The 13,563-nt window shown below is 40.5% G+C and overlaps 1 protein-coding gene across 1 annotated transcript in view; it reads left to right on the top strand.

Moving 5' to 3' along the window:
- The first annotated feature begins 8,172 nt into the window (after positions 1-8,172).
- Positions 8,173-13,563, top strand: part of npr2 (natriuretic peptide receptor 2) — a 96,998-nt gene continuing 91,607 nt past the window's right edge. Inside the window, exon 1 of the mRNA XM_080418733.1 lies at positions 8,173-9,234. Coding sequence (XP_080274859.1) covers positions 8,514-9,234 — 721 coding nt within the window. The 5' untranslated portion in view covers positions 8,173-8,513. The remainder of the gene's footprint in view (positions 9,235-13,563) is intronic.

The following is a 13,563-nucleotide window of genomic DNA, read 5'->3' as shown; positions in this document are numbered from 1 at the left end:
GGTATGTAAGAACTATTATTATAAACTGTTGTATGACTCATTATGCCAATATTCCTTTTGTATTGTTTATGATGTGTTCAGAGCAGAGCTCTGCTGTGAAGGAAACTGGGGTAACACTTTACTTAAAGGCTGGGTCTATAATGCATTCTTAATGCACTTATAAGGCTTCATAACACTCGTTATAAATATTTATAACTATGCATAACAACTTATAACAAGGTTAATGAAGTATTATAAGTGCTGGTCATAATTCATTATGACACCCAAATTGATATATTTGGCAGCAGACCCCCATCTGAAAAGCTATTGTGCCAAGGACCCCCATACAAGATTTATGTGTCAAAAATCAGATCAGGCAGATCTATAAGCTCGCAACGTGATGCCTTGTGAGCTTGTAGATCGGTTATTTTCAAATAGCCAATGTCTGTGACGCTATATTAACTAATTTAGCTGGGGACCCCCCCGGAACCCCTTCAAGGATCCCTGGGGGTCCCGGACCACAATTTGAGAACCACTGGCTTAGGGAACCCCTAAGGCAGAGTCTTTGCTTGAGTTGTCATGGTTTAGTTTCTGCACCACCTTACAGTCCAAAAGGAAAAGATAATGATAATTAAACCAGAAGGGTGGTGTAAAGTAACTAAGTACAAATTTAACTTATTTAAACATTTCAGTACTTTTACTTCTACTCCACTACATCTCAGAGGCAAATATTGTGCTTTTTGCGCCACTACAATTATTTGAAAACTTTAGTTACTTGTAGATTTTGATTATTATTACAAAACATGTACCCACTTCAGCCCTATATACATTTCGGCCATTTGAAAATAGCCGATCTACAAGCTCACAATGCGTCTTATCGCGACACATTGTGAGCTTGTAGATCTGCTATTTTCAAAAGATGTTTATACATTTGAAAACTTGCAATATGGGACATTCTGCATAATGAGTACTTTCTACTTTTGGTACTTTAAGTACATTTTGATACCAATACTTTTGTACTTTAAATGTTGTACTTTTTCTACCACTGGTGGTGGGAGGGACAATGCAGGACTTGCATTGTAAACTAAATTGAGTAAATGTCCTGGTTTTCTGTTCACACTGCAGGCTAGAGGAGACCAACAAGGCCCTGGTGGAGACAAAAAGAAACATCTGATCTCACTGAGGAGCAGTTTGTCTGCTCTGAGCTGACCTCCACCCAGGAGAAGCTGTAGCCTACAGCACCGCTGACCAGGTGAGGAGTGGTGCAGCCGCCTATCGCTTTTAATACCGTAGATTTAACTGACGGGGTCGCAGAGGTCAGTCAACCAGTGTAAAATTATCCTAAAGATTAGTAGGAGTTGCAGTATGTTATGAACACTACAGCAATTCTCTCTGTCCTCTGGGCCTAAAAAGCTTGGTCTTGGAATGGAACAGCAGGCCTATTACAGCTCATTTCTTTCTACAAACATCTTGTTTTCCCTTGATGACGACCATCGATTATAGCAGGGGGGGTCCACAAAATATTTTGGGGGGTCCCTAGATGATTAGCTTAATGTGCAACATTGTTTTCTCACTCCACAGTAAACAAACCAACATGCAGTATAAGTGTCTACACTGTACAGGGTATCTGCATATTTCTAAAGTGACAATTTGGGACTTAAGACCTTTTTTAATGCCAAATTGTCAAATACTATGTAAGAAGGAGGCAAACATTGTGAAAATAGCCGATCTATAGCCGATCTACAAGCACAACACCTCGCAGTGTGAGGCGTTCTCATTAATCTCATTACATTTTCAAGCATTAAAGACATGCTGGAAAACTACCATCCTCCATGTGATGGTTTGTTCACGTATAGCCTGCCCTAGCAGCCCTACACAATCACTATAAAGACATGTTGTGTTGCTCTAAGCATTAAGACAAAAAAGTTAAAAGATGCGTCTCGACACAGCAGCAACAAGAAAGATAATCCCAGTCTGACTTTACCAGGAGCAACACTTTTCTCTCATCAGACCAATCACAAAGTAGATTTATTATAGCAATCATTCACTGTAGTAATTATTCTGCTGTATGCAGCATGATGCATCCTGCCCTGTGAGGAAGCTGAACTAGTCACATCACCCCAGTCCTCCACTCCACCACCTTAATGTGATGTTGTGTGTTTGTCCTCTCCAGCTGCTGAATACGTGTCAGTACCAGTGATGTGTCAGGACTCCACGCTAAGCTGGACAGGGAGAAAGAGGTGATACTCAATTCTTTGTTTTCAGATGGATTTCTTCATATTTTTTGTTTCTGTGGATTGAACATCAGAGTGCATTCTAGCTGATTTCATTTAGCTTGGAGTAATACAATCCAGTTATCCATTTTCATTTTTTTCCCCAGGAGTTGTAGGTTTGGATCAAACCTTCCTCTTGCTCACTCAGATCAGCTAACGCAGGAAAGCTGCCTGAACCTTTCCTAAAACCCCCGGGACAACGCTCCACACATCCCAGACTCTTCTCCCTCTGGCTCCCAAATTGTGGCACAAACTCACCATTGAGAACTGCAGACTCACTCCCAAAGGTGGGAGTGAGGTGGAGTCTTCAGACCCCTAGGCAAGGGGGTCCCTAGCATTTTACTCTCCCTGTACCCCTTCCTGCTCCCTTTTGCCTCCCTTGACGCTAGCCACTGACCAAGACATGGCTACCTTGCAGATATATCTTGGTTATTTGTTCTCATGTTTTTGTTAGTTAGGCTTGTTTTTCTTGACAATGTTAAGAATGTAATTTAGGTAGCAGGTTATTTAAACAGATGCTAGGTTCATTGTTTAATTGTACAGATTATTATTTTTGTTACTATATTGTTTAGACTGATGCTAGGATCTTGGTTTACCTGTGATCCTAGTTTACTGAGGCACTACTGTTTCTGCATTTGTATGTTTACCTTGCCTATTGTAAGTTGCTCTGGATGACAGCGTCTGCTAAATGCCTAAATAGTCGTTGTAACATTGAAGCAATTTAAACCGTGTTTTAATATCTTCTCATGCACTTTTAAAGAAGCATCAATCCAATCCATATACAACAGGTAGTTAATTATTGTAGTAAATTATTATGGACAGGAGGTGGCGGTGTTGCACACATTACGCCTAATGGTGTTGGGCAAATTGCATTGATTCTAAGGCACTGAATGGAGTAAATTCCTTTTCCTTTTAACAGGTCGTTCATGAAAGTCCTTGCGGTCTTGTTTCCAATGAGAACCTGTGAGCAATTGGGGTTAAGAGTCTTGCTCAGGGACAAATTTCATATCATCGGCACATATGCTGGGATAGCCTGGAATCGAACCTGGGGCAACCAGGGCCTCTGGTTCCCTAGGCGGGCTCACTAACCACTCAGCTATGGCCGCCCCATGGAGTTGAATACTTCAGTAACCATCTAATGAGGTCATTCCATAAGATGGGTGCAATATGTTATTTCTTTGTTAAATAAAGAAACCCATTAGATATTGCACCACTTAAAATACTTGAAACTTCCCAGAAAACATGTTTTCCCACCTCAGGAATAAAGACCTATCATTGTCTCCTTTCAATTCTGACAGGAGCCATCTGATCTGTCCCAACAACAACATTGCTGTATATTAGCCTAGCCTACACTATTGGTAGCATACAAACATTTGACCGTTTCTATAGATGTATAACAGCATGAGACGTATGTTAAACCGTGTTTGCTCAAGCACTTTTAAAGGATGTATTTCTGATGAATGAGTACAATGTAAACAAGCCCCTTGTTATCCTTTTAGCATAACCTTTCACTATACTACCTGTACTGTTAATTGTGTTAATAAAGTATTCAATCAAGTATTCAGTTCAATCTGTATAGCCTTTTCTATGTTGAACACAAGGCAGGCACTTGGACCCAAGTTACAATCCAGGTAAATTCAGTCTGGAGTTGAACCAGGAAATGGAATGTCATATTGTATACTATAACCGGTTGTACCAAATTACATTTTAAAGTTCAAAGCAGTGTGATCATTTCTTGGTTAAATAAGTGTTAAGTAGCTCTGTATTCCCATATAAATCATTATGTTACGGTATATTTATTTGATTGGACATGGACATCACAACCAGTGTTATAGCACGAGTGATAATTTAACACCTGTCCACAGGAGGCTTTTCTAAGTAGAATAACACTACTAATCTAAAACCCAATCATAATGGTCATAATTGACCGTTAATCAATCAGACCCAATACATTAACATGTGAAACAAAAGTAGATATAATCATTCCAATAACCAGTCAAACTATTCATGTGAGCAGTTGATTTGCTTTCAACCATAATTTGAGCCCTTTTAAACACATCTCTCTCTAGTTTTAGATCCATAGGCAAAGAGTTCCAAAGTTTGACCAGCTTTACTGAGAAGGCAGACTGTCCAAATGAGTTTATGCACATGGGAGCAATACAATCACCATTTGTTGAAGCTTGTGTAGTTGCTCTAGTCTAGATCCATCATTGTTCATTCATTCAGATCATTGCTATAGATTGTCTTTTCAGTAACGGGTCTCCCCGACTCTTCAGCTCTTTAGTTAAAATACAGGTTGGTTGGGACACCAATCCATTTAGGAGAGAGAGCTCATACAGGATAAAAAAAGTGGATGTGATGGAACAAAAAAAATAGTCTGATAAGGGTCTTTGTTTTCTAACAAAATATCACTATTTAAAACCCGTTACTTACTTAGTAAAATGGACCTGAGTTGTAACTGTACTTGGTATGCTTTTTTCACTCTACACCAAATCTCTTTGCCAAAATAGTCAATTTATCAGCTCACAACGTGACATGTTGTGATCTTGTAGATCGGCTATTTTTGGTGAACGTCCCCCCCCAGAATACTAGGGATGCTGCTGCGGTTAAACTGTTGCCACAAGAAAACATGTAACACTCACAGTAAAACATCATTCAAAAACACACATTATTAATACATCGTTTATTCATATACTGCTTTAATGGGAAGCACTGCATGATGCACATTTTCCAGACATCTCAGACAGAGCATGAACAAATGACAAATTATCATCCATTCAAAGTGAAAATTACAAGCTTTTTTCAAAATCAATATATACATCATTAAAGCTGTAAGGTGTAAGGTTCATGTCCTAACTGGGATTTGAACCCCGGTCTCCCGTGTGGGAGAACAAACTTCTACTGTTCTTTCAAGAATCCCTGTGAGCTTAGGCCACGGACCACCATTTGATACAATTTTGGGACCCCAATCTACATTGTAGATTCACTATACTACCTGTACTGTTAATAATTGTAGTAGTATAGTGAATCAACTTCGTTCAGCGTGCAATGTAAGTCAATAAGGAGCATATTTTGACTCTGCAGGCAGCATATTAGTTTCTAATCAATGGAGCAATTATTTTTGATTTCTTGTCCACCTTTGGTGTTGCATCATGGCAAGGTAACTACACAACCCAAACCTCTACCAAAGTGGTCTTGCCCTTTGATAAGAAAATCTGCAAAAAATAGCAAACATGGAAACTCAACCTCAAGCAAATCTGATGCACTGGCCACCTGAGACCAGAACATTTGGGACGTTCCCAGAACATCTGCATATACTGTATGTGCCCAAGGTTTTAAATGTGTGTTGACACAAGTGCATAAGGGGTATTTGAAGTTGACAATATTTTCTTGGAGTTAAATAAAATCTTTGTATCAATTTATAGTGAACCATCTGATGATCGTAATTGCGGGAAGTTATGGCAATGTTGATCCACACTCTTCCAATCTATATGTCCATGGCCCATGGTCTTTCAAATCTATATTCCATATTGTTGTGATCCCCATGTAAGTATTCAACACTTGTTGTAGCTCTCCATAAACATGAGAGACAAAACCATTGGTGAATATTGGAAGTAACTAACCATTTCGACTACTGGATGTTTAGCAAGGTTATCCTTCCAGGACACTCCATATGTACGCATTGCAGTGCATAACTGTAAATGAAAGAAAAATGACGGACCAGGAAAATTAAACTTGAGTTCTTGAAATGAAAGTCCATCATTGCTCATAATGTCAGGAAGGATGTTAATGCCACATTTTTGCCATTGATGAAATGTAATGGGTTTATGACCTATAAGTGAAAGATTATTTCTGAATATTGGTTCTTGTGCCATGGGTTCTCCCATTTCAATATTTTTTCTGTATGTTTCCATATTCGGACAGCATGAGCAATAATACAGCATGAGCAATAATAGGACCAAAACTCTTAATTCTTAATATTAATACTTAATATTCTTCAGGCAGATTGAAAAGCAAGGTATCACTCAGGTGAAACGGTGAGACAATATTTAGTTCTATCTGAACCCAAGGTGTCCGGCCCTCATCTTCCAACCATTGTTGTAAAGGACGTATGACGTAGGAGTATACAAGTTATAATACAGTCCAAAATTGGTATCACTCTTTGGTGTGGAGGACAAAATGGACAAAACAGAACCAGTTTGGTATTTATTAGGCCACAGCACAGAACTCAACTCTCAGAGTTACAGACCTGTAAGGGTCCATTTGGTTCCTAACTATTACTAATTAAGCTGGGGACCCCCTGGAACCCCCTCAATGACCCCTGGGGGGGGGGGGGGTCAAACCGGATCAAGTGCACACAATTAACTGCAAAAGCATAGGCCTACAGTATATAACTAATGGCCATTAATGGCCACACATAGTGTACAGATGGAACCAATGGACCATTGGTTCCATCTGTACACTATGTGTTATGGGGGTCGATCAAAATAAAACGTTTGAGAACCTTTTTTTTCCCCAAGGTTTTAGCTATTGCTTCATTTTGCAGCCAAAGCATTGAGAGCGCTTTATGCCTCATAATGCTTGACTTTTCTGAGAAAAGTCAAGCATATAGGGCTCTATGGCAGAGTCTGACATCCTCAGACTGGCTTGCTGTTACATGATGTGGCCGTTGCGAGGGGCAGGGGTAACAGCAGCTTGGTTTCTTCAGACTTCCACAGCATTTATATGCAGACCCCACATGTGTGTGTATATGCACTTGCATAAGTTGTATTCATGTGTGTTGGATGTGCACCGAGCTAGGTGTGTGTGTGCTACAGTATATATCTCGTATGTGTGTGTGTGTGTGTGTGTGTGTGTGTGTGTGTGTGTGTGTGTGTGTGTGTGTGTGTGTGTGTGTGTGTGTGTGTGTGTGTGTGTGTGTGTGTGTGTGTGTGTTTGCAGAGACATACAGGAAAATAAAATCAATAATAAATAGTTTTCCTACAAAGCACAACGTGGGTAGGCTAGTGTAAATGAAACCTGTTATTGAATGAGCCGTCAATACTGATCAATTCTAAGATATCATGGCAGGATCATCTGTACAAAATCCATTTACATTGAATTTTGTCACATACAGGATTAGATACATTATTTTTGATCCTCAAGAAACACAGTAGGAAGAAGATGTTTGCATACAAATGAAATGAAAGAGAATTTTACTGTGCACAGGGAAACAAAGAATTATGACAGTGATTCTCAAAGTGGGGTCCAGTTATTCCCTTAGCCCTATACAGGGTCCAAAAACATTTACTCAAGTACTGTACTTAAGTACAATTTTGAGTTATTTCCAGTTTTCAGTACTTTTACTTCTACTCCACTACATCTCAGAGGTAAATATTGTACCTTTACTCCACTACAATTATTCATTATTTAAGTTTAGTTACTAGTTACTTTGTAGATTTTGATTATTATTACAAAACATATATTAACCACTTCAGCCCTATATACATTTCGGTGAGCTTAGATCTGCTATTTTCAAAAGATTTTATTTTTTTTAAACTTGTGAAATGGGTTCTGCATACTTTTGGTAGCCTATACTTAAAGTACAATTTGATGCCAATACTTTTGTACTTTTACTCAAATATGTTTTTAATTCCGGACTTTTACTTGTAACAGAGTATTTCTACATTACAGTATTGATACTTTTTAACTTAGGTAAAACATTTGATTGCTTTTTTCCACCACCGATTATAAAAAGGGGGTCTCCAAAGAATTGCGCACATGAGAGCGCACGGTTTTACGCAGAAGGCAGGGGGCGCCTCACGCCCGACTCATGTCGAGTTGCGTAGAAAAAAACGTGACGTTTTGGGGGGCTGTACAAGAAGGTTGCTCTGATTTAAGTTCCAGGATGGATGTTATCTCACACTGTCAGAGAGCTGGGGCTTAAGCAACATCAGCTGGAAAACTGCGCTGGAGTGGAGGAGTAGTGAAAAAAATATTTTGGAGTTTAAAGAACGCATTGCCCCCCCCCCCCCCCCCCCACAAAACAAACTATTATTTCAAAGATAGATGGCGCAAACGGGACGGCGAGGAAGACGCAATCGATCGCTTCACACGGACTTTGTTTGACGTGGGGGAAAAAAAAGACATATGGTTTGGTTTTGGCTCCGCCAGCCGTCATTCAGCTCCAAAAGGTAAAAAAAAAAAAAAAAAACTCACGGAGATCGTTTCCCTTCTACGTGGATTTTCTCACCAGCCAACAAAACAACAAAAAGTGAAATAATGGCACACAAAAGCGATCTCGGATACTATTTCTTCACGGCGTTCTTTTGCTCCATGCTGGCCAGGTGTCGATCGGGAGCGGCGGCGGCGAGCGATCGGAGAACGAGCAACATCACCGTGGCGGTGATGCTCCCGGACAACTACGTGCAGTACCCGTGGGCTCTGGCCAGGGTCTTCCCCGCCATCCTCATGGCGCACGAGGACCTGCGGCCCAAGTACGGGCTCCTGCTCGGGCACACCATCAACATCCTCAACTTCAGCACGGAGGACCCGGCGACGGGCTCGTGCGCCGAGAGCAAGGCGCAGGTCGTGGCCGTGGACGCCAAGATGTACAAGGAGCCGGACGTGTTCTTCGGCCCCGGGTGCGTGTACCCGCTGGCCTCCGTGGGCCGCTTCGCGTCCCACTGGAAGCTGCCGCTGATCACGGCCGGAGGTCCCGCGTACGGCTTCGACAAGCGCTACGACTACCGCACGACGGTGCGCGCGGGGCCGTCCACCACCAAGCTCGGCGACTTCGCCAACATGCTCCACGCGCACTTCAACTGGACGCAGCGGGCCGTGGTCATCTACTACGACCTGCGCGAGGACGATCGGCCCCACTACTTCCTCCTGGAGGGCATCTACATGAACCTCAAGTCCGAGATGAACATCACCGTGGAGGCGCTGCCCTACCAGGACGACTACATCGACCTGATCGCGTTCATGAAGGAGCACGGCAGAAGTAAGTGCAAAAAAAAAGTGTGCCGACCAACATCATGTCTTGAGTGTTGCAACCTTGTTTAAAAAGCAGTGGTTCTCAAACTTTTTTCGTGCCAAGGACCCCCAAATTGGCACTTATTAGCCCGCGGACCCCCCATTTGAAAAGATAAGCCAGGGACCCCCATAAGAGAAGATTTTTACGGCTCTCTAGCAGTGATTCTCAACCATTTTTATTTCAAGGACCCCCAGTTTGACATGCATTAGGCTACGGACCCCCATTTAATGGCATTTCTATCCCTGGGACCCCAATTTATATTGTAAAATCAATGTTAATTTAACCCTGAGACTGAGAGTGTACAAATGGAACCAAATGGACCCGTTAGGTTGTACACTCTCAGAGTTACAGACCCATAAGGGTCCATTTGATTCCTGTCCCTCATTTAGCTTATTTGTTATAAAAGTTAAAGCTCTATATTTCCTGATAGGAGCTGATCATTGCAGTGTTCAGTAACAGGGGTCTGGTCTCCCCACCTCTCCATCTCTTTAATAAACAGAAAAATACTTGTTCAGGTGGGTCGCGAAACTTCATCCAATCAGAAGAGAGAACCCAATAATCAGCATCAATTTTATGGTGTTCCAATTCCAATTTTGACTGCTCATTTACCCTTGTTTATCGTGTATGATGTGCGTATGAGTTATTATCCCTCCCGATTGTATGAAAATGGTTACCTGAAAAGATGTATGTCTTTGTTTACTAAAGAGCTGGAGAGACGGGGAGACCCCTGTTACTGAACAAACGCTCTAGTCTATAGCAATGATGATGATGCTATGGGAATATAGAGTTATTTAACACGTATTCAAACACAATCACCTATATAGGTCTACATCAGTGGTTCTCAACCAGTGGTCTCCAGTTAAATGATGGAGAGTCGGTAACCAACCTTATTAGGTAGATCTTTAACTTTTGAGAGCGTAAAATGAAACCAAATGGACCCTTACGGGTCCATTTGGTTTCATTTTACGCTCTCAAGAGTTAAATTATTGTTAAACATCTGCATTACTTAATTAAATAATTGTTATTTTTGATCAACGTTTGCCTGTCATCTCTCCTATTGGTACCAACATCAATACAGCATGGAATTGTGGACAATGTCTTATCCAACGACGACAAAATATACTGTCTTGGGTCTGAGAGTCTAAATCTCATCAAACGGTGGCTCAAATGCCGAATAAATAATGGACCTTGAGATATGAAAAGGGTTGAAAAGCACTGGTCTACACGACTACAGCCCCTTTAAACAGTAGCCAGGGTCACTCATGGTGGTTGGGATAACGGCTTCACTGATGCAGTAGCTTATCTGAGAGTGTACAAATGGTTCCATTTGTGCACTCTCAGAGAAAATCTGACACTGTCCGCTTTATTGAGACATTTCACCACTTATTTTGAATTACAGTAGGCTATATACTGCATGTATGCCTCTACCTCTAGAAAGATGTTTTGTCATAAGCTACACTCATATTTTAGCAGCAGATAGGGCTATAAACAGGTAGACGTGAATAGGTGGTAAGGATTTTTTATTTAAATCCATTTATTTATGGTCTATTAGGCTACTTGAAGAATGTTTAGGCTTGTGGCCTCTGCTCTGTCTGACCTGCTGAGTTTTTTTTATTGCTCTCTCTCACCACCTGCGTTTAGAGGGAGCACACAAGCGCACACGTGCACACACACACACACACACACACACACACACACACACACACACACACACACACACACACACACACACACACACACACACACACACACACACACACACACACACACACACACACACGCACACACACACAGAATGTGAATGTGTTTGTATACAAACGGATGAGGTGGGTGGGGGGTTATTATGCTTGTGCCTCTCCTATGTGGCAAGATTTGGACAAGCTTTACATGTATAGGATACTTACATGTAAAAACTCCTGTGTGTGTGTGTGTGTGTGTGTGTGTGTGTGTGTGTGTGTGTGTGTGTGTGTGTGTGTGTGTGTGTGTGTGTGTGTGTGTGTGTGTGTGTGTGTGTGTGTGTTAGGGATGGGTATTGGCAACAATCTCACGATACGATACGTATCACGATACTTGGGTCACGATACGATTATATTGCGATACGCATCACGATACTTGGGTCGTATCACGATATTGCGATATATTGCGATATATTGCGATATATTGTGATATTTTGCGATATATTGCGATATATTGCGATATATACATAAATCACAACTACATATTGTTTATATATACACTACATATTGAGTAGCTGCAGATCTGTGATAGGTTCTTTGAATGTTTTTCATAAAGCCTGTATCTGAAAAAGCAAAAAAAAAAAAAAAAAAAAAAAAATTTTTTTTTTTATAATTTTTTTATCGCGATATCGATACTGGAGTATCGATACAGTATCGCGAAATAAAATATCGCGATATATCGTGATATCGATAATATTGCCCATCCCTAGTGTGTGTGTGTGTGTCTGGATGTATTTTTCAAATTGCAGTAAAGCATAAAAAAGGCCAATGCATTCAATTGGATACTGACACATTTAAGTGACACAATGTATGCACTGGGGTGTTATAAAAAGCGTTAATAGGCACATACCAAAATCTCTGCCAACTAAGACATTGACTTATTCATCCAATTGTTTCCATTAGTATATGAGAAATTGAGACAGTTATAATCATTCATAATAAGAACAGTGAACAGTGAATGTTTTTTTGTACATTTTGCCATGGTGTTAGTGCAGTAAGTGTACATGTATGTGTGGCGATGTCAGTGGTGGAAGAAGTACTCACATGTTTTACTTAAGTAAAAGTATCAATAACACAATGTAGAAACACTCTGTTACAAGTAAATGTCCTGTATTCAACTTTCACTTTAGAAAAAGTACTGGCATCATAATATACTTAAAGTACCAAAAGTAGATGTACTCATTATGCACAACATCCCATTTCACAAGTTTTCAAATGTATTAAAATAAGAAAATAGACGATCTACAAGCTCACAACGCGTTGCGAGCTTGTAGATCTGCTATTTTCAAATAGCCGAAGTATACATAGGGCCGAAGTGGTTAATGTATGTTCCAGGGGGTCCCCAGCAAAAGTAGTTCATATGAAATCAAAATCAGTTCAACCACTTTACCTTTAACCCTATACATTGGCTAGTTGAAAATAACCGATCTACAAGCTCACAACGTTATAGGTCTGCAAAAAAAAAAAAAAAAGGGAACAAAAATATTTTTGAAACAGTGTTGTGAGCTTGATCTGCTATATCCAAAAAAAATTCACAGCACCATTGTGCAACAGAACAAAGTATTAAATAACACTCAAAGGCATTGTATGTAACTTTGCACAGTGTTTACATAACAATAGATATATAAATATATTTTGTACCTGTCATTTCCCTATATCAGCAGTCATCAGCCACTGGAGTAGTGTGGTGGTGTTTACCTGCAGAAACACATTGCCCTCTCACTCCTTTGGTATTTTCACCGTTTGTTTTGGTAAACGGGACGTTTTGCGCTACCAAAACAATCAGTGAAAACACCAAAAATAAGGAAATAAGCATTGATGTTTAGCCACAATTGTCAGAGAAACAGGTCAAGAGTCCCTTCAGTGTAAAACACAATTGACTGACCAAAATCAAAGTCGATTATTCTACTTTATTCGACCAAGGATGACCTTGGTCGTCATTTGACGACCATCCTAGGTTACAATAACAGCATTGCATTGGCCTATCAACTGGTTTTCAGAAATAAACGGTGACAGTAGCATGTGCGTCTTTTACATTATTGTACTATTCACTATCAACAGTGAATTTATTCTGGTATCCTCATTAATTTGTTCTTGTATAGCCTAGCATACTAGCCTTGCAAATTAGGCTAACATGACAATGCTAATGCAGAAGAGAATACATATTTCACCCATACCAGGCATATTCTAAAGCATTGGTTCTCAAAGTGGGGTCCGGGGACCCCCAGGGGTCCTTGGGGGGGTACCACGGGGTACCAGGGGGTCCCCAGCTAAATAAGTTAATATATAGCGTCACAATCATTTTAGAAAAATCGTGAAAATGTGTGCTAATCTTTGAATATATTCTTAAACCAAAATTTTTAACTCAAATCTTTGCTTTTGAGATGGGGGTCGGCAGACAGATATATGTATCATTTTGGGGGTCCTTCACATGAAAAAGTTTGAGAACCTGCTGCTCTAAAATGTAGTTACTATGGGCAGTGTTTGGAATATAGCCTTTGCAAGTAGTAACTCTGAGGACACCCTGTTCAAGACTCCTGGATTAGTTGATTTAATGGAC

The sequence above is a fragment of the Gymnoscopelus braueri genome (assembly GCF_963280865.1).
Source record: "Gymnoscopelus braueri genome assembly, chromosome: 22".
Lineage (NCBI taxonomy): Eukaryota > Metazoa > Chordata > Actinopteri > Myctophiformes > Myctophidae > Gymnoscopelus > Gymnoscopelus braueri.
This window is presented reverse-complemented; position numbering and strand designations above follow the sequence as displayed.